The sequence below is a fragment of the Pestalotiopsis fici genome (assembly GCF_000516985.1).
Source record: "Pestalotiopsis fici W106-1 unplaced genomic scaffold PFICI_Scf_3, whole genome shotgun sequence".
NCBI lineage: Eukaryota > Fungi > Ascomycota > Sordariomycetes > Amphisphaeriales > Sporocadaceae > Pestalotiopsis > Pestalotiopsis fici.
Genome location: NW_006917093.1, coordinates 5,056,583 through 5,080,315, shown reverse-complemented (window position 1 = coordinate 5,080,315; position 23,733 = coordinate 5,056,583). Strand labels below are relative to the sequence as shown.

The 23,733-nt window shown below is 51.0% G+C and overlaps 5 protein-coding genes across 5 annotated transcripts; 4 read left to right on the top strand and 1 right to left on the bottom strand.

Annotated features, from left to right (window-relative positions):
- Positions 1-903: 903 nt before the first annotated feature.
- PFICI_05661 (uncharacterized protein) lies at positions 904-3,654 on the top strand (the record flags this gene model as incomplete). Its single annotated transcript, XM_007834242.1, has 1 exon — positions 904-3,654. The coding sequence occupies one exon, from the start codon at positions 904-906 to the stop codon at positions 3,652-3,654; it is 2,751 nt and encodes a 916-aa protein (XP_007832433.1).
- Positions 3,655-5,120: 1,466 nt separating this feature from the next.
- PFICI_05660 (uncharacterized protein) lies at positions 5,121-7,062 on the top strand (the record flags this gene model as incomplete). Its single annotated transcript, XM_007834241.1, has 4 exons — positions 5,121-5,496; positions 5,563-5,720; positions 5,773-5,962; positions 6,059-7,062. The coding sequence occupies 4 exons, from the start codon at positions 5,121-5,123 to the stop codon at positions 7,060-7,062; spliced, it is 1,728 nt and encodes a 575-aa protein (XP_007832432.1).
- Positions 7,063-7,811: 749 nt separating this feature from the next.
- PFICI_05659 (uncharacterized protein) lies at positions 7,812-11,292 on the top strand (the record flags this gene model as incomplete). The annotated part of the gene is made up of 2 exons (XM_007834240.1): positions 7,812-8,220; positions 8,276-11,292. The coding sequence occupies 2 exons, from the start codon at positions 7,812-7,814 to the stop codon at positions 11,290-11,292; spliced, it is 3,426 nt and encodes a 1,141-aa protein (XP_007832431.1).
- A 765-nt stretch (positions 11,293-12,057) lies between these two features.
- On the bottom strand, positions 12,058-14,758 carry PFICI_05658 (uncharacterized protein; the record flags this gene model as incomplete). The annotated part of the gene is made up of 2 exons (XM_007834239.1): positions 12,058-14,594; positions 14,659-14,758. 2 exons carry the CDS (start codon positions 14,756-14,758, stop codon positions 12,058-12,060), a joined length of 2,637 nt encoding a protein of 878 aa, XP_007832430.1.
- Positions 14,759-20,803: 6,045 nt separating this feature from the next.
- On the top strand, positions 20,804-23,149 carry PFICI_05657 (uncharacterized protein; the record flags this gene model as incomplete). The annotated part of the gene is made up of 2 exons (XM_007834238.1): positions 20,804-20,876; positions 20,925-23,149. The coding sequence occupies 2 exons, from the start codon at positions 20,804-20,806 to the stop codon at positions 23,147-23,149; spliced, it is 2,298 nt and encodes a 765-aa protein (XP_007832429.1).
- Between the last annotated feature and the right edge of the window lie 584 nt (positions 23,150-23,733).

Below are 23,733 nucleotides of genomic sequence, written 5' to 3'. Positions count from 1 at the left end.
TAATACCACAGGCGCTAGGTAACTTTGGTTTTCCTTGGTCATACCAGCCGTGGCGCCCCCCTGTCAATAACGGCTCTCACCCCAGTCTGTTCAGTCTTCTCCCTCCTCTCCCTTGCTCGTTTCCTCCGTCCATTGTTTCCTGCTGTCACCCACACTCTCTATTCGTCTTTCCTTTTTCTCTTCTACCAGACCTTTGCCTCACCTCCCGTCCCTCTTTTTTGCCCTCCAGCTTCTCCGCCGACCTCGTTAGGTGTAAACCCTTTCGACGACAACTTCCCCTTCGGCGGCGACAGACCCTTCCTTTCGAATTTCTTGGTTTTTGCGACTCTGCCAAGCCGACATCACACGCGAGACTCGAAGAGGACCTTTGGAGGCATTGTTGCGAGAGACTGCCAATGCATTTGCCGATCATCTGTTGAAATCTGGTCGTGGAGGGCGATTATCGAACAACCAACTATTGACGAGTTCCTCGTCGTGTCACTCTTTTCTCAACACTGAGACCCAGCAACACCTATAAAAGGTACGGGGCTTTTTGGATACCTTTCTCAAGACACAGACCTCGCCTTGTTGTTTCCTCTGGCTCAACCACGGCGATTCTGTATCTTCGGATGATCTGTGGATCATTTATGCACGCCTATAATGTTTCACCATCGATGTTCTGTGGACGACTTGTTAACTTGAATATATTCACAGCATACACTCGTTGACAATATTGTCATTTACACTCGTTATTCAGATCACTCTGAGAAAACAAGTGCGTTCTTTGCGCCACTACACTCATTAGAGCCTATTGAGGCTAACAGCACGAAAGAGAAAAGAACGCATACTCTAATTGACTGCCACCAGTCTAGTTGCGAGATCGTTGGATACTATTTGGAAAAATTGGAAATTAATTGAATTAAAATGCATACCAGATTGGCCGTAGCCACGCTCGTGGCCGCTGCCTCGTTGGCGAGCGCTGTACCCGACAGACCGAAGATCTACTTCCCCAAGAAGATCAAGCGAGAAATCACCAACAGCACCATTACAAGCGCACCTGTTTTGTCCACGCCAGAGAGTTCGGTTTCTAGCTCCTCGGATACCACAAAGAGAGATCCGTTTTCGCTATCCCAGTTCTTCAGCAGTCTCACTGGAGACCGTGACTCGAGCGCATCCTCTGAATCTGGTACTTCGTTGTCCGACGATACGACGTCGCTCATCGTGATTTCGCCGAGTACCATTACTTCGGCGGCTGAATCCACGGCGACTTCGGCAACTGACAGCACTGCTTCGACAACCACCGCCGATGATGCGAGCACAACCGATAGTGGAATTGAATTGCTACCATCTCTTAGCATCGACGTGCCGATTACTCTCGGTGCCACGTCTACCGATGTTACTACTGCAAACGCGACGACCACAACCGATGCAACGACCGCAACTGATGCAACGACCGCAACTGATGCAACGACCGCAACCGATGCGACAACCACAGCAGATGCGACAACTACTGCCGCCACCGCCTCTGAGACCGCAGCATCCTCGACCGCTGATTCCACTACCGCTGCGACGGAGGCCGCGACCGACAGCACGGCCACCGTCACTGACGCTGCCAGCGATACGTCTATAACCATCTTGCCCACAGTCACGTCTTCCAGCTCTGGCGATGGCGGTCTGATTGGCATTTTGACATCTGTTGTGTCCGACGTCACCAGCGCTTTGCTTGATCCCACGGCCAATGCGACTGACTCGTCGGCTTCTGTAACTGCCAGTGCCACTGACTCGTCGGTTCTTGCTACAACCACTGCAGCATCCGATGCAGCTACCACCACTAGCTCCAGTGGTTTGGACTTGGGTTTGACCTTGACGGACATCCTGCCCACGGTCGCAGACCCGACATCGACCACGTTTGTTGGTACCGGTACTGCGGTGACTACTACTGCAGACTCTGCATCTGCATCGGCCACTAGCTCTAGCGGACTGGACCTGGGTCTGACGTTGACGGACATCTTGCCCACGATCGCTGACCCGACGAGCACTACATTTGCAGGCACTGGAGATGCCACGACCTCGGCCTCGGCTACACCCACCAGCTCTTCTGGCTTGGATCTGAGCTTGACTGATATTCTTCCCACAATTCTTGACCCTACGTCCACAACCTTTGTTGGCACCGGTAGCACAACAGCATCGGGTTCCGCGTCGGCTACTAGTTCCTCTGGACTGGATCTGAGCTTAACTGATATCTTGCCTACGATTGTGGACCCAACTTCTACAACTTTCGTCGGTACCGGCGCATCCACCACTGCCACTTCGAGCGCCGCCATTTCGGATATTCTTTCATCTCTCGCGCCAACCGTCACTACTTCGGCTGGAGTGTCTGTCAACAGCACCGACTCGGTATCAGCTACGACGACTTTCACGCCGCCGACCTCTATTTCCACCCCAGTGTCAGTTGGTCAGAACACTACCAGCATTGATTCATCCACGATCATCCCCACCATTTCCACCAACACCACACAGCCAGAGTCGACTGCCTCGACTACACCCGAGACCAGCTTCACAACAAGCGTCTTCCCCTCTGCCACGCAGAACACCACTCTTCCAGAGACCACAACCGAGACTTCTTCCGAGACGCCTACCATTACAACCAGCAGCTCCATTTCGACTACTCCGGTCACTAGCATCCAAGCGACTGCCACGATCACCAACTCCCAGTCCTGGTTGCCCACCACTATCATCGTGCAGTCTTCCATCACTGAATCCGCCGTGTCAACAACAGCTACTTCGACGGGCATTCCCACCACTCTGCCCAAGTCCATCACTCCCTTCGAGACACCGTCGGCTCAACCAGAAGGAACGACACCAATCCAAATTTCTTTCGGATACGGCTTTAACTATGAGTGGATTGCTGCGCAGTCCATGGCTGCTGCCCAGCTCTTCTCGCTGCTCCCGCAGGCCATTGCGTTCGATCGCAGTCTCTCCACCGATGATGTTGTCATGAAGAGCATTGTTCCCTACGACACAACTGCTCAACTTGGATTCATCACTTCCCAGGCAATTCTGTACATCCCGACGTCCTCGGTTGAGCTGTTGAGACTGGACCACAAGATTCCTTCTTCTGCCCTGTACACGAACCCCAACGCTCTCGTGTACAACATGACCAGCCAGATCAACCCCGCCATTGATATTCTCATTGGGTCAACTCTGGATGGCAGCAGCACAACCTCGACCGACGGATCGAGCCCAAGCAGCAGCAGCTCATCAGGCGGCTCCAATGATGCTTTCGGATCCAGCTCCTCGGGCGACCAGACAAGCCAGCAAAAGGGAACCACTGCTGCTATTGCCATGGGTGGTATTGCTGTTGCTGGAGCGTATGGTGCTGCCATGTTCATCATTGCCCGCCGGTACAAGCGCAAGAAGCAGAGACACCAGCGCACCAGCTCCGTCAACTCCCCTTCGGAGATGAGACAGACTGGAAGCCCGGCGTTGATGGGTGGTGCTCTTCTCAGCCGCGACTTCACTGCAGCTGGCTACGGAGGCGTCAATGGCCACAACCAAATGGGAGGCAATATGCGAGACAGCCAAGGCAGCGGCAGAAGTGGTATGAACAACTCTGGCCGCACCGCTTTCATTTCGGCACCCGTCGCTGCTGAGAACTCTCTTGGCTGGAACTGAAGACTGACGCATACGACCTCTACGCCCGTCCATTGATTCATACCTTTTTCCGTACTATTCGATACCCCTCCGGGAAGGCTCATCCCGCCCATGTCTTTTCCCAACCTTGGCATGGTGGCCGGCCCCCCCAGGACCTGCGAGCATCGCTCAAAATTTTTCTTGTCTTTTACATTTTTGTGGTCGTATATCTCAATATTGAGACAGGTGCCAAAACATAGTATCACACATTTGGGCATCACCAAGAATCTGGACCCACCTTTTTGCTGGTCTTTGGTTCGGTGCTCCGATCAATTTTCTTTTTTCAATCTAATTTTGTTTGTAGCGGAGAATAGGGGTTGGGGCTGCTGTAGATGACGGAGGGTGGCGGCTTGGTGATGGGAGATGGGGTGACGGTATGCCGGAGGGGTTCTTCGCGAGGTGCGCGGCGCTGTCAGTGTCAATGTAGAAAGCGCGAAGCAATGTCAATGCTTTTGAAGCAGCCATGTTTGCCGTGTTGCGACACGAAATCAAGGCTTGCAATTTCAAGATGAACAACAGTGCAGTAGAGCCTTCTGGGACCATATCGTAGTGTATACATGGTGAATAGACCCAGAAAAAAAAAAGAATCTTAAAAACATTTTCCAAGAATGAAAGCGTGTTTGTATGAGGCTCGTTCCGGGACACCGCGACTGTTGTAGGACGTCGATGAGAGTGCGGCTAAAGAAACCAAGTCCTTGATAAGTGCAAGCTTTGAATATGCATGATATAGGACCGGCTCCACGTGTATTCTCATGTGAAGATGAGTTCTATAAAAACCCCCAAAGTATCTTGTCGATGGACGTGATATTTCAAGACCTGTTTTAGGTCGCTATCAGTTGAGCGAACTACTATAACAGGCACCCTCAACTGATGATGATGATGATGGTACATATCCATGCCAACGCGCACAATATTCACGACAAGGGCAAGTCCGTCAGATCATGAAGACAGGCAGGTTTGATTGATGAATGAGATGGCCTCGCTCGCACTTGGCGAATTTCCAACACAAATGGCTGCTCAAGTGTCTGTCTGCTACCAGCCTACCTACGCTGAGACAATGGCAGTACTATGTACACTACTACGTTTAGTGACAACGGTAGAGTCTTGCACACTGTACGTACAGTACATGGTAGACCCATAATGTTAGCCCCTGTCCCAATGTAGTTCAAGCAAGACCCTTGGACACATTGCCTTCCCCAGCTGATGCCGCCGACTTTAACAACCATTTCTTCATCCAGTCTTTCTTTTTCATTGCCCGATGGAGGCGCACAAAGTCTTTTACGCAGATTGACCCAAACCACTGCATTAGTTCCCCTTCTCATTCCTATGGAGTCAGAAGATTTCGCTTAGCTATCTCCCTGTCCGGCTAACCTCGGTGCTAGTCGACACAGATGAATGCAGCGAAAGGGGTGTCCAAAGGGTCCGCGCCGGTCCCCCGTACAGCCAATATGTCCATGAAGGCCGCAAGCAAGAACTCACGTCTTGCACAAAACAGCGAGAGTGATTCTGATTTTGAAGATGCCCAAGATGAAGTAGCCTTCTTGGGGCCTGGCAGCGACGAGGTTTACGAGCTGCAGGAATTAGATCAGCATAAAACCCATCGTCAGCAATCCCGTGGGCACCATGGTCTCGAGGAAGATGACGATGACGACGATGACGGCCTTCATCCTATCGTGCGCAGAAACCGGCGCCTCAGCAGCAGCACTGCCGCCAGTTTCCAACTCTACACCCCGGACGAGGAGCAGAATGTCGTCCGAAAGTTCGACAGGCGATTGGTCTTGTTCCTGTCTGTTTGCTACATGATGTCTTTCTTGGACCGGTCAAGTAGGTTACTCATGAACAGTCTTCATCTTGTCGTCCTGCACTGAAAACCTCTAATGACTTGCGTAGACATTGGCAACGCGCGTCTTGCCGGAATGGAACAGGATCTCCAGTCCAGGCCAGCCAGAAGTGAGTGGTACGCGTGGTCTTTGACGTCCTTTTATATCGCCTACATTGTATTTGAGTGGATGAGTCTGCTCTTCAAAATCGTACCGGCTCACATTTACGTAAGCATACGAACATTTCCATCCCCTGAGATCAATAATCTGAATGAACTAGATATCCCTCATCATCTTGTCCTGGGGAATTGTTGCCTCATTGCAGTCAATCGCAGTTTCATATCCCGCCCTCATATTTCTTCGCACGCTGTTAGGGATAGGGGAAGCAGGCTTCTCGGGTGTGCCCTTCTATTTGTCTTTCTTCTTCAAAAAGGATGAATTGGCATTCCGAACAGCACTTTTCATTTCCGGTAAGATCCAGATGACTACCTGCTATTCATATTCCGCATATGCCTTATTCGCTTGCCCTTCGTTTGCTACATCCTGGCTTACATATCAATCGACAGCTGCCCCGTTAGCCACAACCTTTGCATCCTCATTGGCTTGGATAATTCTGAAAATCGGCGAGGCAGGCCCAATTGCCCCTTGGCGTCTGTTATTCTTGATTGAAGGGTTCCCTTCCGTCATCATTGGAGTTGTGGCCTGGAGCGTCATTCCTGATCATCCCCAGGCCGCCTCGTATCTCACAGAGAGGGAGAAGAAAGTCGCCCGCCTACGCCTCCGGCATGAGAAGCCACGGACACGAGCACATAAAGGCGCCAACTCCAAAAGATCTCCGCTAAAATCCAAAGAGGTGCTATCTGTCTTTGCCGACCCGAAAGCCTGGATCACAGCACTCATGTTCTTCTTGACGAACATGGCCTATTCTTCCCTGCCAGTCTTTCTTCCCACTATTTTGCATGAAATGGGCCACACTGCATTGGAGAGCCAAGCCTTGAGCGCACCACCGTACCTAATTGCATTTCTCACAATCCTCGTCACTGCTCATTTGTCGGACAAGATGCAAACACGAGCTCCATTCGTCATTGCCCACGCCTTGTTGTCTGCTTTGGGCTATACCGTCATGGCACTGGCGCGGCCACTGAACATCAACCCGATGCTGAGATACCTGGCGGTGTATCCCGCGGCAAGCGGTTTCTTCAATGTCGTCGTTCTCATTATTGCCTGGTCCATCAACAACCAACCTACCGAGTCCAAGCAGGGCGGCGGCTTTGCGCTCATGCAAATAATTGGCCAGTGTGGGCCTTTGGTAGGCACGAGGCTGTATCCCACCAGCGACGAGCCATTCTTTGAACACGGCATGTGGACCTGCGCTATAGCCATGTTTGGGGTGGTTGTGCTAGCCGCAATACTGCGGTTCTACTTGATGAGGCAAAATAAAAAGCTTGACCCGGGTGGCAAAGATGGGAACGACGAACTGGATGCGGAGGAAGCACAAGGCCTCGTGGAAGGCAGCAACGAGGCCGCCAGAGTTGAGGACGGTCTGGTCGGTTTCAGATTCATTCTTTGACCATGGAATTCTATATGTACCATGCAGCGTTGCGAGGAAGAGGAAGCTCGAGCTGCCGCGTAGTAAATTCAAACGCGTGTCTGCTAGCTTTCAACAGACGGTATAGTCATATTTCTGTCCGGCGCTTAAGATGAAGAACTGTGCTTCAATAGTTTCCCAATTTCATATGCTCTCTGTTGAACTCCATTTCTTATATATGTACATATAAATCAGGCCGGAAAAATGCCATGTCAAAATTTGGCTTGTTATGCTCAAGAAAGAACTTATTATATGATCATCTTTGGTAGCGTAATCGAGGTAAGGTGAAACGATTTTGCCACGTGCAGGTCCTGTCAGTTCCTACATTATGTACGGAAGTCAATAGGTACGTATGGAGCTCGGTAATGTACCCAGTGGGGGCCTGCAAGTCGCCTGAACACTACACCCGCTAGCTACAGGTGTTAACGAAACCAATACAGGGCCCAAAAGCCCGCAATTCCCTGCATGACAGCCTCCATCCGCGAGAATCCAGAATCGTGACGTGAATGAGTCAGATAACGCCAGGCCATCATTTGCGCCCAATCTTTTCTTCTTCACAACTCTGCAACCAACCGATACAGCAAGACCAGATAGAGCACAAAGTCATTTCAGCAGCACACATTACGCACCACACACTACGCGACACACCTGCAATACCCTCCAATCCGACTGTGCCTCGAATCTAGCACAGTCGATACTTTTCTCACCTCGAGTCCTTGCCACCGTACTTTATGCAACAAGAGTTTCCTGAGGTTTCCCAAAGCTCGCAAGTCATCAGCACCCTCGTCTCGCCCCAAACTCCCTCCCAACATGGCTTTCACCAGCTCGAGCATGGCGGCTCTGACCGTGGTTGCGACTCGCGGAGCTCCTGCAGCACATCGCCACCCTCTGCCTGCAGCCGCCGTGTTGATGACCACGAGTATGGACTCGATTCTGCGGACGATGTCGATTTCGACCGATTCGACGACAAATTACACGGACTGAGCGTGCAGGACCCTCCTCTCTTGTCCCCTGGTCAGCGTATTTCGGAATATGAAAATGCATTGTCGCCTTCGATGCCACGACAGGCAATGGGTTTCAAGGTCGTGAAGCGTGTCACCCCGTCTTCAGACGGACCGCAGCTGGCTGATTTCCCCAATGGTTCGTCGACTTATATGTAATGATGACTGGAATGGCAGCAACTAATCCTTTGCAGAGATTTTGACGCACATTCTCTCGCATCTGCACCCCGATTCTCATACCGCCGTTGCCTTGGTATCGAAACGCTTTTATGGTTTGGTTACAACTTCGCATGCGTGGCGTATGGCGTTCCAGCGTTTCTTTCCTGGCCATGATACTCTTCTGCTGCCCGGGAAATCAAATGGAGTTCTAGACGACGATGACGAATTCATTCGGTCCGAGACTCGCTTCTTTACGCCCCTGACAGCCGATGCTTCATGGCGCAGCGAATATCTTCTTCGTACTCGTCTGCTACGAAGTCTTGCTAGAGGCAAGCCCAGCAGTTCGCGTGGTATCGGATCTTCCACGCGCAACGCGCACGTTGGAAAGAAATTGAGCGCCGTGTTGACGTATAACACAAAACTACCCTCCATGGTCACCAACGCTCATGCTACATTTGCTTCAAGCGCCAAGAAACCGCCTCGGGTGATACATGGCGCAGCAGATTTGAACGCCTGCAGTGCCAGTGATCCAACCATCGGAAAAGTAGAGAAGTGGGGTCTCGACGACCCTTTCACCTTTTCCCAATTCGATGAGGTCGTGCCCCAGATTTTGCCCTATGGCGTGGGTGAGGGCCCAGCTGCGGTGCCAAATGTTATGGATGCCAGTCAGCCATTTGGAGTCGTCGCTGGAGAGGGCTTTCCGGGCGGGCGCGCCTTCTTCCGCCCATCAACAATCTATCGGGGCAAATATCTCAGTCCAGACTCGAGCATGGCCGACGCTTACCCGGATATCCCCAAGATACCAGAACTCTCCGAAGGTATCTGCTCAGTCTGGATCGCCAAGTCTGCCGCGGTGCCCTCTCTTACCCAAACCATGATGGGGATTCTGACAGGCTCTACTTTGGGTGTGATTACTGCGTATGCTTTGGCAACCGAATCTACCGGAGCTCGTTTCCCGACGGGCCAGATCACTGCTCGCTGGGCTTTGAGTCCAGGAGTTCCAATCATTGCAATTCAAGTTGATGAAGCCTACAGCCAGAAGCGAAAAGCCGCCAATCGTGTTTTCGCGGTTGCCTTAAACGCACTCGGTGAGGTCTTCTACTTGACCCAGCCGCCAACACCTCTGGTCCACAGATCCAAAGCTGAGGATGCAACAAAATGTGCCTGGTACGCTGGTCGATCCACTTACTGGCACCTGGTTGAAACCACTCGTCGCCAGGCACGGCCTGATGAATGGGAAAAGAATGCGCTTCGAGGCACATATTCACCGCGGTCTCCGTCCAATGCCATGGACCTGAATAAAAACCAACTCATTGCAGAAGCTCGAGAGATCGAGAAATTCTTACGCTACCAGCCAAGCCATTTCCGTAAGGTGTGTACTGGCTGGGACATGCGTCGCAAACTTGAGGTGGACTTTTCTTCTGTAACTGCAGATGGAGCAGGAGAGGCTATCTTTGTTATTGAGTGTAACCATGACGAGGAACAGCTGGCTTCGATAACTCGCTTTTCGCGTGTTATCACTGGTGAAGTGGGCTTGGCAGATATTACACCAGAGGCCGAGACTGCTCCAGTACCATCTCTGTTTGGTGACGGTGTGGTCGAGTCAACTAAGCCGAAATTTTCAGAGCCTCAGCAGACCGTGGCATCCGGAACACAATCACCAATGACTTTAGGAGTGGGCAAACCCCATGATTGGCAAGAGACGAGGCTCTTGATGCCCAATGATGCCGTCAGGATAACCACTACTGCCGTCGATATGTCACTGTTCGCCACTTCGACGTCATCAGAGAATGCCTCGAAGGACGGTACAAGCGCATTATCAGGTTCTACAACGCCTACCAAGCAAGCTGCGGCAGACATTCCTGGCCGATGGGCAAGGATGATTGGTGTTGGCACCAGCGTGGGCTCTGTCTGGCTCTGGAACATGAGGGCCGGGCACCTTGTTGACGGTATCAAGCCCGTCCGAATCATTCAAACCGAGTCACCTGAAATATCTTGTCTGGCCATCTCCGCCTTATACTTGGTTCATGGCGGTAGCGATGGTCTTGTGCAAGCATGGGACCCTTTGGCATCCACCTTGGATCCTATCCGGACCCTGAATGCGCGCTCGATGGGCCGCGTACCGCGTATGGTGCTTTCAGCAAACCCAAATTTACGGCATAGCGCTTTTGCTTCTGTCGGTGCCCTTTATTTGGATCCGGACCCAACTGTACTGAGGGGTATCGTATGCTTTGGCACATTTGTGCGATACTGGGCCTACAGCTCCACGGGCCAACCAACAGGCCGAAGACGCCGTCTTCGTCACTCGGAAATCCATGGCCGCGCCGACAGCAGCCGGCGGGTCACCGGAGGTCTCAAAGGGTACATTGCCGCTGAAGCTGAAATGATACGGGTAGAGGAACATCGCAAAGCCCAAGAGCAAGCACATCTCCGTTCACGATTTGGTGTCGGCTTGGCCGATCTAACTGAAGAAGAAGCACTGCAATATGCGGAGATGATATCTCAAGAAACATTCTTGCTTGATGGGCATCGTCGAGTCAGCGCCAGCGAGACTGGTTCTGCTTTTGACACTACTTCAACGAGCGGGCGCAGTCTTGACACCGTCACGCCCGATCCCAGTGTCACAGGTCTTAGCCCGCCAACTGCGAGCAGCAGCAACGTGCCTCCTCCTCAAGCTCTGAACGACGAGAGTGATTTTGAACTGCAGATCCAGCAAGCCTTGCGACTTTCTTTGCTCGAAGATGTCAATGGCGCAGACCAGTCCCCCAAGGGCAACAGCTCTGGTGACTTTGGGTTTCCAGTAACCTACTCTGAGAAACGCGGTAAACAGACACCGTCGACGCCATCAACGAGCCACACACCAATGGTTCAGCCTGGAGCTAATTCTTCTCTTGAAGCATTGAGTCCCGACATGGACGACGACCTGCGTCTTGCATTGGAACTGAGCCTGGCTGAGGAAGAAAGCCGAAAATCCTTCCAGCAGAATCAAGGAGGCAGCGATGATGAATTTCCAGCTCTAGTTGCAGGTGGCAAAGGCAAAGGCAGAGCTTGAGGATTGGTGATGATTCGGTTGTTGATTTCTCTTCTTTATTTTCAAGTTTAGCACTTTTGTTCACTTCGTGTCTAGCGCTTTGGCCCTAGATTTACTTGGTAGCATATATTTTCAAACCAAGTCTCTTATTTGTGGATTTGTTTCGAGACGAGATGTTAGTTCGTTCTTAATAATTGATACAGGCATCTGGCCGGAATTCCTTGAGCTTCGTGGCACGGCCAACTTTTGGTTCGAATTGCCCATGCCATCCATGATGACCATATACCCCCTACAATGACGATGATGTGCTCTTGAGCCGAAGATAGAGTTACAGTCTTTATTCTCCTCTGCAGCCAAGTCGACAATATGCAGGCGGGGGAAGATTGTGTGATGTCTCATGTGCGGAGAATATACTGGAACTCTAATTTCAGAAATATGACATAATCATCATTCAGCCCATAAAGCCTCTAAGACGTATCGTCGCTTTGCAGTCATGCTAGTTTCATCGCTCTTTTACTTTTTCAACATTGACGTAATTACGTATCATGTTATTTAAAACTAAATATAGTCAGCTATGGCTATCATAGACGTTTCCAACATCCTTGCCAGTACGTGTAATTCGCGTAAAGAATAGAGGCCTGAGCTGTAGCCACGAACTAATCAAAAAGCAAGCCAAACGCCGTCGCTACCGATGGATAACAAATAAGATGGTGGTATAAATAAGATGCCTTTGTACAAGACGGGCTTTCAAGCACGCCATTGTGAGTCATGAGTATTGACCGCAGTCTACTGGGGCGAGCTTGCTTCCCAGCTGTACCTCTTCTGCGCTGGTTGAGGCACATGGACCAAGTCGAAGCCGTTGAGGCGTTGCGTAGCTGATGTAGGTGTTACCGACGGATCTACTGGTGTCGGCACATGGACAAAGTCAACTCTGCCTTGGAGTCGTCCTGCATCAGATACAACCGACGCCGGGATTGGTCTCTCGGGAATGTGAATCAGCTCCAACTGACCGTGGCCTCCAGTCATATGGTCGGGTGAGGGGTCTGGCTCCTCTTCCTCAATCATTGCTCCCGCTAGGCCATATCCACCAAACGTGTCGTTGTGCTCAATCTCGTTTCTGAAGATCTCCTCTTCTTCCACGGTAAAGTTGCTGCCCAACGTTTCTGCTATCGATTGGCGGCGCGATTCTGCTGCTGAAGAAATTGTGGGCAGCGCAAAGTCTTGCCCGACTGAACTGCCTGATCGAGGTGGTACAGTTGGGCCCGGCGGTCGGATATTGCTTGGGAGCGGACCTAAACACACTACTTTCTGCTGGTCGATGGGCGTCCGTTGGAAAGAATGCATATGTTGCGCAAAGTGCGACATGGGTGACGTTGGAGACCCAGCGGTTGATGCAGATCTGCTTATAGAGCGTCGCCGTTCAAGGGTATTTAGCGACGAAGGTGCGTAGCCGGAGCCAGGGTTTGATGTTGATCGAGGTAATGTGCTTCGGGGAGCAAATGGCATCGGTGACGAGATGTTTGGCATCTCACTGGGCGGCCAGTCCATGTTGTGAGGTGTCATTGGTGAGGGTATTGGAGAGGGTGTTAGATAAGAGTATTCATCATGCGTGGGTGTTGAAGCAGGGGAAAGGCTTCTGTTGTCGGAAAAGAGAGAGCGATCTGACCGGCGATGATGCGGGACAGAGCTAATATCCTGATAGCCCTTCTCGTAGCTGTTTCCATGCGTGTCTATTGGTGATGGACCAGGCGTGTACTCCGGTACCGGGCCCTGGAGCTGCTTATCCATCTTGCGTCGTGCGATCTCATACGGACTTAGATCATGGGTGTCGTCGGTTCCAAATTCAGTGGTACCATTGATTGAGTGAGCATCAGTCGCATCCAGCTCCACGGGCGGCGGCGGAACAGCCAGCTCATATCTCTCTTGCCCAGCAGCTTCAAAGGGCTGGGCGGTATCGCCAGACACTTCATATGCTGGAATCCTCCTACTCCTCCTGCCTGTGATCTTCCTAGTGATTCTCGAAAAAATCCGAGCCACAGGTGTCCTCGGGCATTCTGACTCAACAGACGAGGTAGTGTCCTTGAAGCTGTCTGCTTCCACCATGGTGCCCTTTTGCTGCTTTCGCCTCCTGCGGACACAGAAGACAATCAATGCGATGAACGATAGGACGATGCAAGCGCCCACAACAATGCCCACAATGGCAGGTGTGCCTAGTGCGCCTTCCGGGGATCCGGATGAAGATGCTGCACTTGGATAAGGATTGTCTGCAGAACTCTGGACTGCGATGATTGTTTTGTTGGTGTCTGCGTTGTCTGGAAATAACGCTTGGTGCAGAGAAAAAGTGCTCGACTCATAATTTGTCTTCATATATGACTCTTGCAAAAAGGCCCTTCCTATGATGATTTGAGTGCCATTGTCCGCTCGTCGGAGTGGAAAGTACGGAATTGCGGCATCACCGTATTGGAATAAGTTCATAAAAGGGTAGCGAAGAGTTTGGGCGAAAGCATTTGCGGAAATTGTTATGTTGACAACACCAGCCACATTCAGTGGGTCTCCGAAATTGTCCCGGTTGTCGCTGCTGGAGAGGGAAAACGTAAATGCCAAGCTGGTGTCGAAGTAGCTCTCATAGGTCGCATTACTTGCAAAAGTATAAAGACCAAATGTTTCGTTCCATGTCAAATTGAGGGCGTCTGCAAAGCGATCACAAATTACGGTTGGAAGCCATAGATATGGCGTCGAGCTGTCAATAAGAGCCACAACAGCTTCGTCAAATGCAGAGAGCGAGATCGACGTCGAATTCCACCCGGCAGAAGCTTGATCAGTGCTCGACATTGATGCTGTGATGGCTCTAATCAGAGCTTCAGGCTGACGTGTGGTTGAATTTAAGCTGAACTCCGTGTTGTGTGAAATGAAGCGGTTCTGATCATAGCCTCCAAGCACCAAGGACATGGGAGTTCCATATTGGCCGCCATAATATGCGCCAGCAGTGTAGCCGTAGCTATGACTCGGAATAATTCCATCTCGTTCAACCATTGTGGCTATAGGGCTCTGTACGACGGTATTTTTGAAGCGACCGGGAGTGATGCCTAGACCGAAGAAGCCAGTGTAATAGTCAGTATCGTTGATGGCAGCAACGACTTGTTTGTCCAAGTTGGTTTGGTTCTGCGTGACAGTGTTGTAGACAGCAACGGCTTCGGTCGCGTAATCGCCGTTCGCCACCTGCTGGAGGTAATCCAGCCCGAGTTCCCAAGCCCCAAGTGACTCCCAGTCTGTTGATGCGCTGATGTTGAATACATTGCCACGAGCCGCGGTACAGAGGGCACCTATGTCGTCGGGTTAGGTCATTCCACTTTCCATTACTTCCCAGGTAGGTCATGGTGATCTTACTTGCACCGCAGCCATTACTTTCAACTACCCAGATCTCCGACAGACTGGTGCTGACGAGTACGTCGACTTGTTGTCCAGGCACCCCGGCATAGAGGCCCATGGCAGACCAGTTCCCATCAATACCGTACCTAATTTAAGTGTTAACTCGATGTCCCACCTGCGTATAAAAGACCAAAGTATCAAACATGCCATTTTGTGGACGGCTCCAGCCACAACGCATCAGTATCAGCCCGGGCGAGGCCGACTATGAGCAAGAGACGGCCCAGAAGTGAAAGTGCATGGCGTGTCGATGCCATTCTAGCGTGCCTTGGAGGACCTCCTGGGAGTTATCGTGGGCAGGCGCGTGAGGACTACCGACACGCTACGAAGTGCTTCATTACTAGGGCGTGGAATGGTTGTTGATAGCGCTGCCGCAACCCGCAAGATGCCGTTTGATATAGTAGTGCAGGATGCCTAATCTGCTTTCCCCCCCTTTGGCGGACGACCTGCTTCAGAACAGCATCTGCTCTATCCAAACTTGTCCAGGAACGAATCGATCGCGGAATCAATCACGGCGAGAAAGAGTTGAGCATGAAAGAGAAAAATAATAACATGGCACAAGACACACGCACACAAAGCAGACAGAGCAGACAGAGCAGACAGGCAGGCAGTCAAAAGAATGAAGCAGGGTGGTGGGTAGGTACAGGGAGGTCAAGGTAGATGATGGGTTATCGACCGACAATCTCGGCAGTGAACGAATCGCGGTACAAGGGCTCCAAGTCGAACTTTTTGGAGCAGGTGGGAGGTGACTGGGGGGGGTGGAATAGGTGGCAGGTACATATTCTTACAGGGAGGGACCTCATGTCTTCTCTCTCTTCTTACTTGAGATCCCAGGATTTTAGCTTGTGTGGGTAGGTAGGTATAGGTAGAGGTCAGGCAAGTCCTTTGAGTGCCAAGGTTGAAGGTACACAGTACACAGGTAATGTAAAAAGTGCCTGCCACACCCCTACATCGTTATCCCATGCCATGCAAGCAAGACCGGACCCGACAGACGGACAGACGAGCAGGCAGACCGGGGCTTTCAGTGGCTGCTTTTCATGCCCCCTCTCTTTTTCCTCTCTTTCCCGCCCAGGGAGCTGAGATTATGTGTGAACTTGGGTCTAAGCGATTTACGGAGAATTTAGACGATCTCGCCCGCTGTCCCCCTTCCTTTTCTTTGCCTCCCCCTTCGTCTGACGTGGTTTTGACGTTTTTTTTTTTTTTGGGGGGGGGGGGGGGGGGGGGGTGCCTGTTGTTGAGTCTCGTCCATACATGACGCATAAAACAGATGTCTGCTGAGCAAGGCCAGGCACTTGGTTGAGTTGTAGCTGCGCAGGGGCTGTGACTTGGCCTTGGGGGGAGAGGGGCGGGTCTTGGGGGGTTTTGGCAGAGTGCCCACATACTACGGGACTTGGCCGGGCGATGATCCACGCAAAGTACAATTCATTCTCCATTCTATTCCGTACTCGAATGTCTTTTCTCGCGTGTGACTTATGGGCTCTGGTGGCTCTCGAGTCGGCGGGCGTGACACTACCGCCCGCTGGCCAAAGAAAAGGACTCCGCTGAAATCTCGCTAACACGAACTTTTTAGTGATGCTAAGGAGGAGAAACGGACGACGGCAATCCGGCCCAGCCCGCTTACGCTAGGAACTAAGTACACCACCAGACTACAAGACACACCATCCGCCCAACTAAGCCTTGTGGGCTCTACATATCTTGTAGTATTACGTACAATTACCTGAGGATCTGTGCCAAGAAGACTTGCTTGAATGCATTGTTTGAGGGCGATATCTCCTGTATCTACACAATCGTTCAGCACAAAACAATCGAGCCTGTTCGTCATTGGTTTTTTTCAAGTCTCACTAAACTCCATCAATCCTTTCTTTAATATCTGTTGTCATCTGTGTTTTATACCTGGTATCGGGGGGAAAGAAAGTTTGACGCTATCAACATTATTTGCTCTGGGCACTCTAATCTCTATTACTTCCAGGGGATACCCACAGTTCATCTGCCTCGCCTCGACGACCACATGGCTGAAACCTCGCGTGTGCTACACCGGGACACGAATGTCATCCTCCGCCTCAGCAGGGCTCAGTAACAGCAGCAGCAGTAAATAGGGCCAATTGAACGCCTCCCAACCGCGTTTCCTCCGACTCTTATCCAAGGCTGAGTTTCAATGCTGAAGAGAAAAGCAGCCAACATAGTGGCAACCCGATTTCGTTTTGGGTGCGCCGTCGGGTGATTGGAGACGGGGTCCACGTTGAATTTCATTTCAGGCCAGCTATGCAAACCCTTGTCTCCTGGAGAGATTGACCCAACCATCCAACATCGTCCATGGCATTTCCAGCATACCTGGATATTTGGATAAATACATGGGCAGAGCAACTCCGCTTTTACCGACTGGTCAAGTAATATGCTTACAGTACTGAATTGTAGATAGGTAGTAGACTGATGATCTCTCTTTGTGACATCTGCCTGATGGTCACAAGGTTCACGCGTAATCCTTAAACATTCCTGATGAATCATGTACAGAGAGGCCTGTACCTCTGCACCGTGTTCTGAAGCACGTCTTGATGTCATTCGCCATCTGTAGTACCTATCCTCTACGTTTTACCGGTTACTTCTCCCGCGGGAGTGAGATGTATTGGCTCCTGTACGAAGCTTGAGAGAAAATGCGCATAGGTGGAATTGACAAATACAAATGTTGTTTTCTTCTTCTTGTCAGCATGCGTATTTGACAGTTTCACCCAGCGAATTGTAGATTTGTTCGCGTTATAACTAATAAGCGCGTGTGCTGTCTGCGATGCCACCAAACTGGATAGGCAAGGATCTTCAGGGCAGTACTCTGTATCTACACTACATTAGTTAGTGCTCTACCCCGGAAGCTCGTCCGCTTTACGCTGAAGGTGTCGGTGCACATTATCAGACGTCTCTGTCTGATATTATAGCAAACGGAAAGTAAGGCCTAGATTTCTGACGATCGCAATTGTACATGCCGCGAAGCCCAGGCAAGTGTTTTAGCACGAGAGCCACAAATGTGCAGGCTCAACCAAACCCTCATTCACCGCTTGAAAACAAAGCCCAACTTTGACTTCTTCGTTTTTCCCACCTTGCTACAACCTGGTCAAAATCAAGAGTTTTCTTGACTTGGGAGGGGATCGATTGATGGCGTCCGAGCCTCCGAGGGACATCTCCGGAGACGACGAAATCCGGCGGGCTAGCCCCCGTCACCTTCTACAAGGGGCAAGGTCTTTCGAAATTTGGGCCAAAGTCAAGCCGCACCCCCTCCAACTGCGCAAAAGAGGCCGTCGACCCTAACAAACTACATGGACCTTGTACTATAGGTTGTTGTTACAATCCAGACTGGTGGTAATGGGCATTGACCCCACCAGACACACAAACGAACAGGTGGTAATGGTGAACCCAAGCCAAAGTGTGAATGCCAATGGTCAAGACTTGTCCTGATCCGCAATTGGTCTGTCTGATCTTGATGACTGTGACCAAGCACGCGAAAACTCTCCCAGGCGATATGAGTTGATTAGGAAGGCTGGAATGAATAGCTTCGATCTCGCCATATATTTGAACACGAGACGGCCAGTGCCTTGTCGTCTTATCTCTTTTTTTTTTGGCGTCTCAAGAAATATCTAGGCCTTTTCTTTCTTTCTCCCTTTTTCACATATGAAGATCCGTAGACAATAACGCGGAGCCGAGCGTTTGACAAACTTGCAACCTGTCCCGTTGATTAGCAGAGCCTACATGCACGCTCAGTACAAGATACGGGTATATTTTGTATTGGGTGTTGCGCGTCCCCAAATCAATAGCGTCTCATTCTCGCCTTCGGTAAATGGAGGAGGGGGAAAAAGTGGTTGGGTTCTCGCTACTCAAAGAAGCGATCATCAGTGAACATGATCGAGTGCCGCGTCGTCGGTCCCGTCCCACCTCCACTTCAGTCTTTCCCACCCCTGCAGAAGAGCACCTCCATACAACTCACAGGGTTACCTCTCTACCTACACCATTGCCATTGATATCCCGAGACTGAAGTGACGATTTAAGAGTTCGTATTGCTTTGACCGGAATGCCTTGTATCCGCTGCATGCAAATTCGGTACCGGTTGAAGAAAGTAATTGTACGCAAGAAAGACGCGACGTTTATTCTTGTTTTGTTTTCCTCCCCTCCCTCTTCTGAAGCTTTCGAATTTGAGCAATGCTTGGTGAGGTTGCATAGTCCGTATGACAGCTCAACTAACAAGTGCATATATCTATTTTGCTGGGGACGAGTAGTCGACGTGGTCAAATCGACCTATAATTATCACGTCTCGAAGTTCGTCTCTTACACGGTAGAGTTCTATTGAGTTTCAAGCTCTAATTGGCGTATAACTATTTCATTGCAGAAGAAGAAAAAGAGTATATTTTGGATACCGAACAAGTGTGGCAATCTTTTTGAGTGGTTTCCGGCATAGTGGAAAGTGTTCTTCTATTCAGCAGTTGGATTGATTTGCTGAACGTGTTGCTTGGAGTATTGCGCGGATAAGCTTAAAAGAAGATCGCCACTCCATGGCTAGGCGGTCCGGTCAACCCATGGGGCGCGCGTAGGGCGACAGGCTCATACAAGACTAAGAACGCCACAAGCGCACAGCAGGATCGAGACGATGAAAACCGCTCGAGAGGATGACTTGCATGACTGTTCTTATCTTCTCATGTGGCGCGTGTATTACAGTGAGCGACCGTCTTTAGGGGCTTGCAAGAATCATTAGTGTTGTTGACCGAGACACACGGCCAAGGCCTCTTTTCAAACTCTCCCTACTCTGTTGTACATGTTATCGCACACCTGTGGAGATACGGCACCAAGCTCCGTACGAGAGATTCTGGTCCTTGCCGCGCTGCTCTCTTCCCACCCCGTACAATCGGTGTCCCATGAGCCCATATACACATGCAGCACACCTCACAATATCTGCCGTCGGGATAAGTAGATGATACCCCTCTTCACTATGCAGCTTTGCTGCTGTTCCAAAGTCCAGACTTCTGGCAATTTATGTGGCCGGCGCCCATGACAGAAGTACAAGGTGCGCGCGGTCGAGCTTGGGCGGAGCGAGCCCAAAGAGGCTTGCCGTTGTTAATGACGCGGAGGACCTTCCAGTTTGACGAACCAGTCATAGCACCTGCCTAGCTCTCGGCATCTCTAGAGAGAGGGAGAGAGTGTGAGAATGAGATAGATGGCCCTGGGTAGGCTCATTGTGAAGAACAGTCTCTGTCATCTGCTGTCATCACCCCTCTGGTCGAGCAAATCGTGTCTCTCTTCTGGGACCAGAGCGTTGGATGACAACCTGGCATTATAGACCGGCTTACCTCGTAGTGAGCTGGATCGTATTCTCCTCCAATGCAGGCAATGTTTTATCCATCTCGCAATACGCTACTGCCAGAGGAGCAAGCCACCTGCAGGCCAAGCCGAAAATGCTGCTACACATCAATGGCTGAAGAGTTCCTTGCAACCCTTCATCTGCTGGTGGCTGCGCAACGGAACATTCGCCCAGGCTGGGCGTTGCTCGTCCATGCCCAGTTCGGCTGTTCCCCTGTTGTTCCCCTGCAGTCCTCGCATTTTGGGGTCACGGTCAGCAATGGTCATCAGTCAGGGTCCCAGATGAACCGACCCACCAGCTCCGGCTGATACCATATATCTCCAGTATGGCTTCGCATATGCCGTATGGGAAAATGACTTGGATTATTGAAGAGGGCATAGTAGACTTGGTATTCATCACTCGCTCATATGTACCACTCAACTGTGCTTGCTGCCTTTTAGCCTCTCTTGTATTCCTGGCGCCCTCTCTCCCCTCCCTCTCCCTCTACGTAGGTGCCGAGCATCAGTCGGCGGTAAAGTATCGCCTTTGGGACGGGACGCCCGCCTTCTGCTGCACAGCTGAATTGGCTGTTGCCCTTTTCGTCAATTAATATTGTCTTTCGATATTGTTACGTCTATCATATGAACACTTGCGCCCACCATTTTCCTTTTCTTGGTCATTGCCAGTTCACTCACATTGAGGGGCCTTGACTTGACTCTTCATCCAGGCAAAAGGAGAGCCAGCGCCATGTGAAGCTTCTTTTTGAAAGAACCTCCCTGCGCACCACACGCAATGTTACTTGTCAGTCGGAAACTGCTGTGTCTTGCAGCTCTGCTTTGCAATGGATTGGATCAGGCTGTGGCAGGTTTGTAATAGAGGTCCTACTGCATAACTCAACTAACACACATTGCAGCACCCCACATGGGTCATGTCGAGCGACGACTTGCGAGCAATAATCAGACCGCTGCCAGCATAATAGAATCAAGTGGTACGACTGTGCCAGACTCCAACCCATCATCCACATCAATCGAGTCTACCAGTATAACTGAAGACGGGGTCGTGACTGCACGGCTCTCGGTTGCCTCTGTCTCAACATCCAGCACCGTTTCGACCTCCTCAGGTCAGGGATTTGCGCTTCACGGCGGATTGGGATCCATCACCACAGTTGCAAGGCCAACCACTTTCACACTGGGATTAGGCACGGCCGCCACGACATCTCAGAGTAGTAGCCAGACTTCGAGAGAAACCTCGGCAACCTCGTCAGAAACTTTGAGGGAAACCTCAACAGCTTCGTCAGAAACCTCGAGTGTTGCTACAAGCTCCGACTCTTCCACGTCAAGTGCAGCGTCCCTTGACCCTTATCCGATATCATACATCAATGCCAGCAGCACAACTGTCCCTTCAATTACATTACCAATCAACAGCACGGTTTATGAACTGGGCTGGAATTCGACAGCAACCATCAGTGGAGAGCCAACCATAATCACGACTGAGCCGCCGCTCATCACCACCTCCTATGATGTTTTGACACTCTCTACACCCACAGATGAACAGACGGTGGATTCCTGCGATGTCACAACCAACAGCAATACTGTGACTGTATGGTCGACCATTTACACAACCACCATTACGTGGACATTGCCGCCAGAACAGTATACGCCACCGTATCCAACCACCACTAGCACACCCATAATTTGTGCAGATACAACTGGCCGCTTTTCTGTGTCCAAATGCGAAGGCTCAGCTTGCACGCAACTATCATATCCCGTGGGTGCGACGAGTGTCCCTCACGTCGACCCGACTGCTACCAAAGGAACAACAACTGTTGCTGCAAGCAACTCTGGAGGGAGAGCAGGTGAAGCGACTATTACTTTTTACACAACAGACAAGAACCCGGCAGTTGTGTACTCATCCCGAGCACCTCCAGATTATGGCGATGACGGAACAACTCAGGTTCAGGACCACAATACGCCAGACAATAATGATGCTGCCACCGATGTCCCGCAATACGAAAAGGGAACCACGACTGTCATAGATGCTGGAGCTACTGGTGGCAGTGGTGCTGCTGCCCCAGGAGGGAATGGCGGCGCTGGCAATGGCGGTGCTGGCAACGGCGGTGCTGCACCGACGTCCCCAGCACCTGTCCAGCAACCGCCATCCCCTACAAGTACAGCCATAACCGTCATTATTCAGACAACGCAAGTCATCATTAATGATCAAACTTTTACCGACAGTCCCCAGAGCAAGACTGAGACCGTCGTGGTTGGTACCGATACCTTTGTCATCAACCCAAGCGAGGTTATCGGTGCTGGCGCCACAGTGGCAAGACCAGCTCTGGGAGGAGTCTTTATGACCACGGCCACGACCACTACAATCGCCGGAGTGCAAGTTGTATATACTCCAGTGGGAAGCGCAGCAGCCAATGGAGGTTCTACAGCCGCCGTGGCTACAATCGATGGCACAGTCTTCACGCTGGGTCCAACAACATCGACCGCCGTGGTCAAGGGTCAGACCATTACGCTCGGTCCTGGCGGCATCGCCTTTGCCAGCCAAACTATTCCGATCGTGACAGCGGCAGGAGGAGCTACAGAATCTGCTGTGCTCGGCGGCGAGATGATTACAGCGATTGGAAATTCGGTCGTGGTCGTTCACGGCACAACGATCACTTATGGGCCAGACACGAGCCCCATCACACAAGTCATAGATGGTGATACCGTGGTGATTGGGCCATCTGGTGTCACTGTACATGGCATAACATTCGGAGGCCCGACTGCCGCGCTGACCGCAACAACATACGAGATTGTGGGCGGAGCTACCATCACCGAAATTGGCGGCAGTGCCGTTGTCATTGAAGGCACGACATATCTCATCGGTGCTGGCGCTGCTACGGCAATAACGACTGTGGTTGATGGCCAAACCCTGACTATTGGCCCCAGCGGTGTAGCCATGTCTTCATACACGTTTGCACAGCCATATGCCACGAGCACCGTGATTGAACCGGGTGGCACGTCATCGGTAGCGGCAGCGACCACGACTGCAGAGAGTATGGGCTCCCAATCACGGCCCAATTGGAGTACGGGAATAATCGGAATGTGCATAGCGATCGGCGTTGGTTTTGTTGGGGGTTTGATTTTATGATAAAGACAAGGCATTGAACACGACTCAGTGGCTTTGTCTTTTCTTTTTTTCTCACGGCGTAAACGGGATGAAGCATTCAAAGAAAGGTTGCGAATGTAAACGGTAACGATCACGACAATGTAAAAATACCCCCTCAAAACCTGCTGTTCGGGAGCATCAAATTGGCTGTCAGCGGGTTCGTGTCGTTGGTAGCTAGATATACCATAAACCACGTGTGGCTGTACATATCAAGTACAAGAAGTAAATACATTTTTGTAAACCAATTTCAAAATATTTACACCCATTTTTACATCCACGTACAAATCAAAACACTGTTGACATTCTCCAAAATTTCATATTAGCATTATGATCATGAATGTCTAGAGCGTCCAACACTAATGAGACCATGATCTATAGAGAGCAAGAGAATGTGAAGCATATGGGCTAATGGCAATCGCTTGTCCCGATTGCGTGTCTGTTTTGCCACAGGCTTGTATCACTTAACCATCATCACTAGAAACGGCACTCGTCGTGACTTTGCCAGACGCGCGGCAAAACCCAATAATTCCCTAAAAGGAAGAAGGATCAAGCCCGCTTCATCCGAT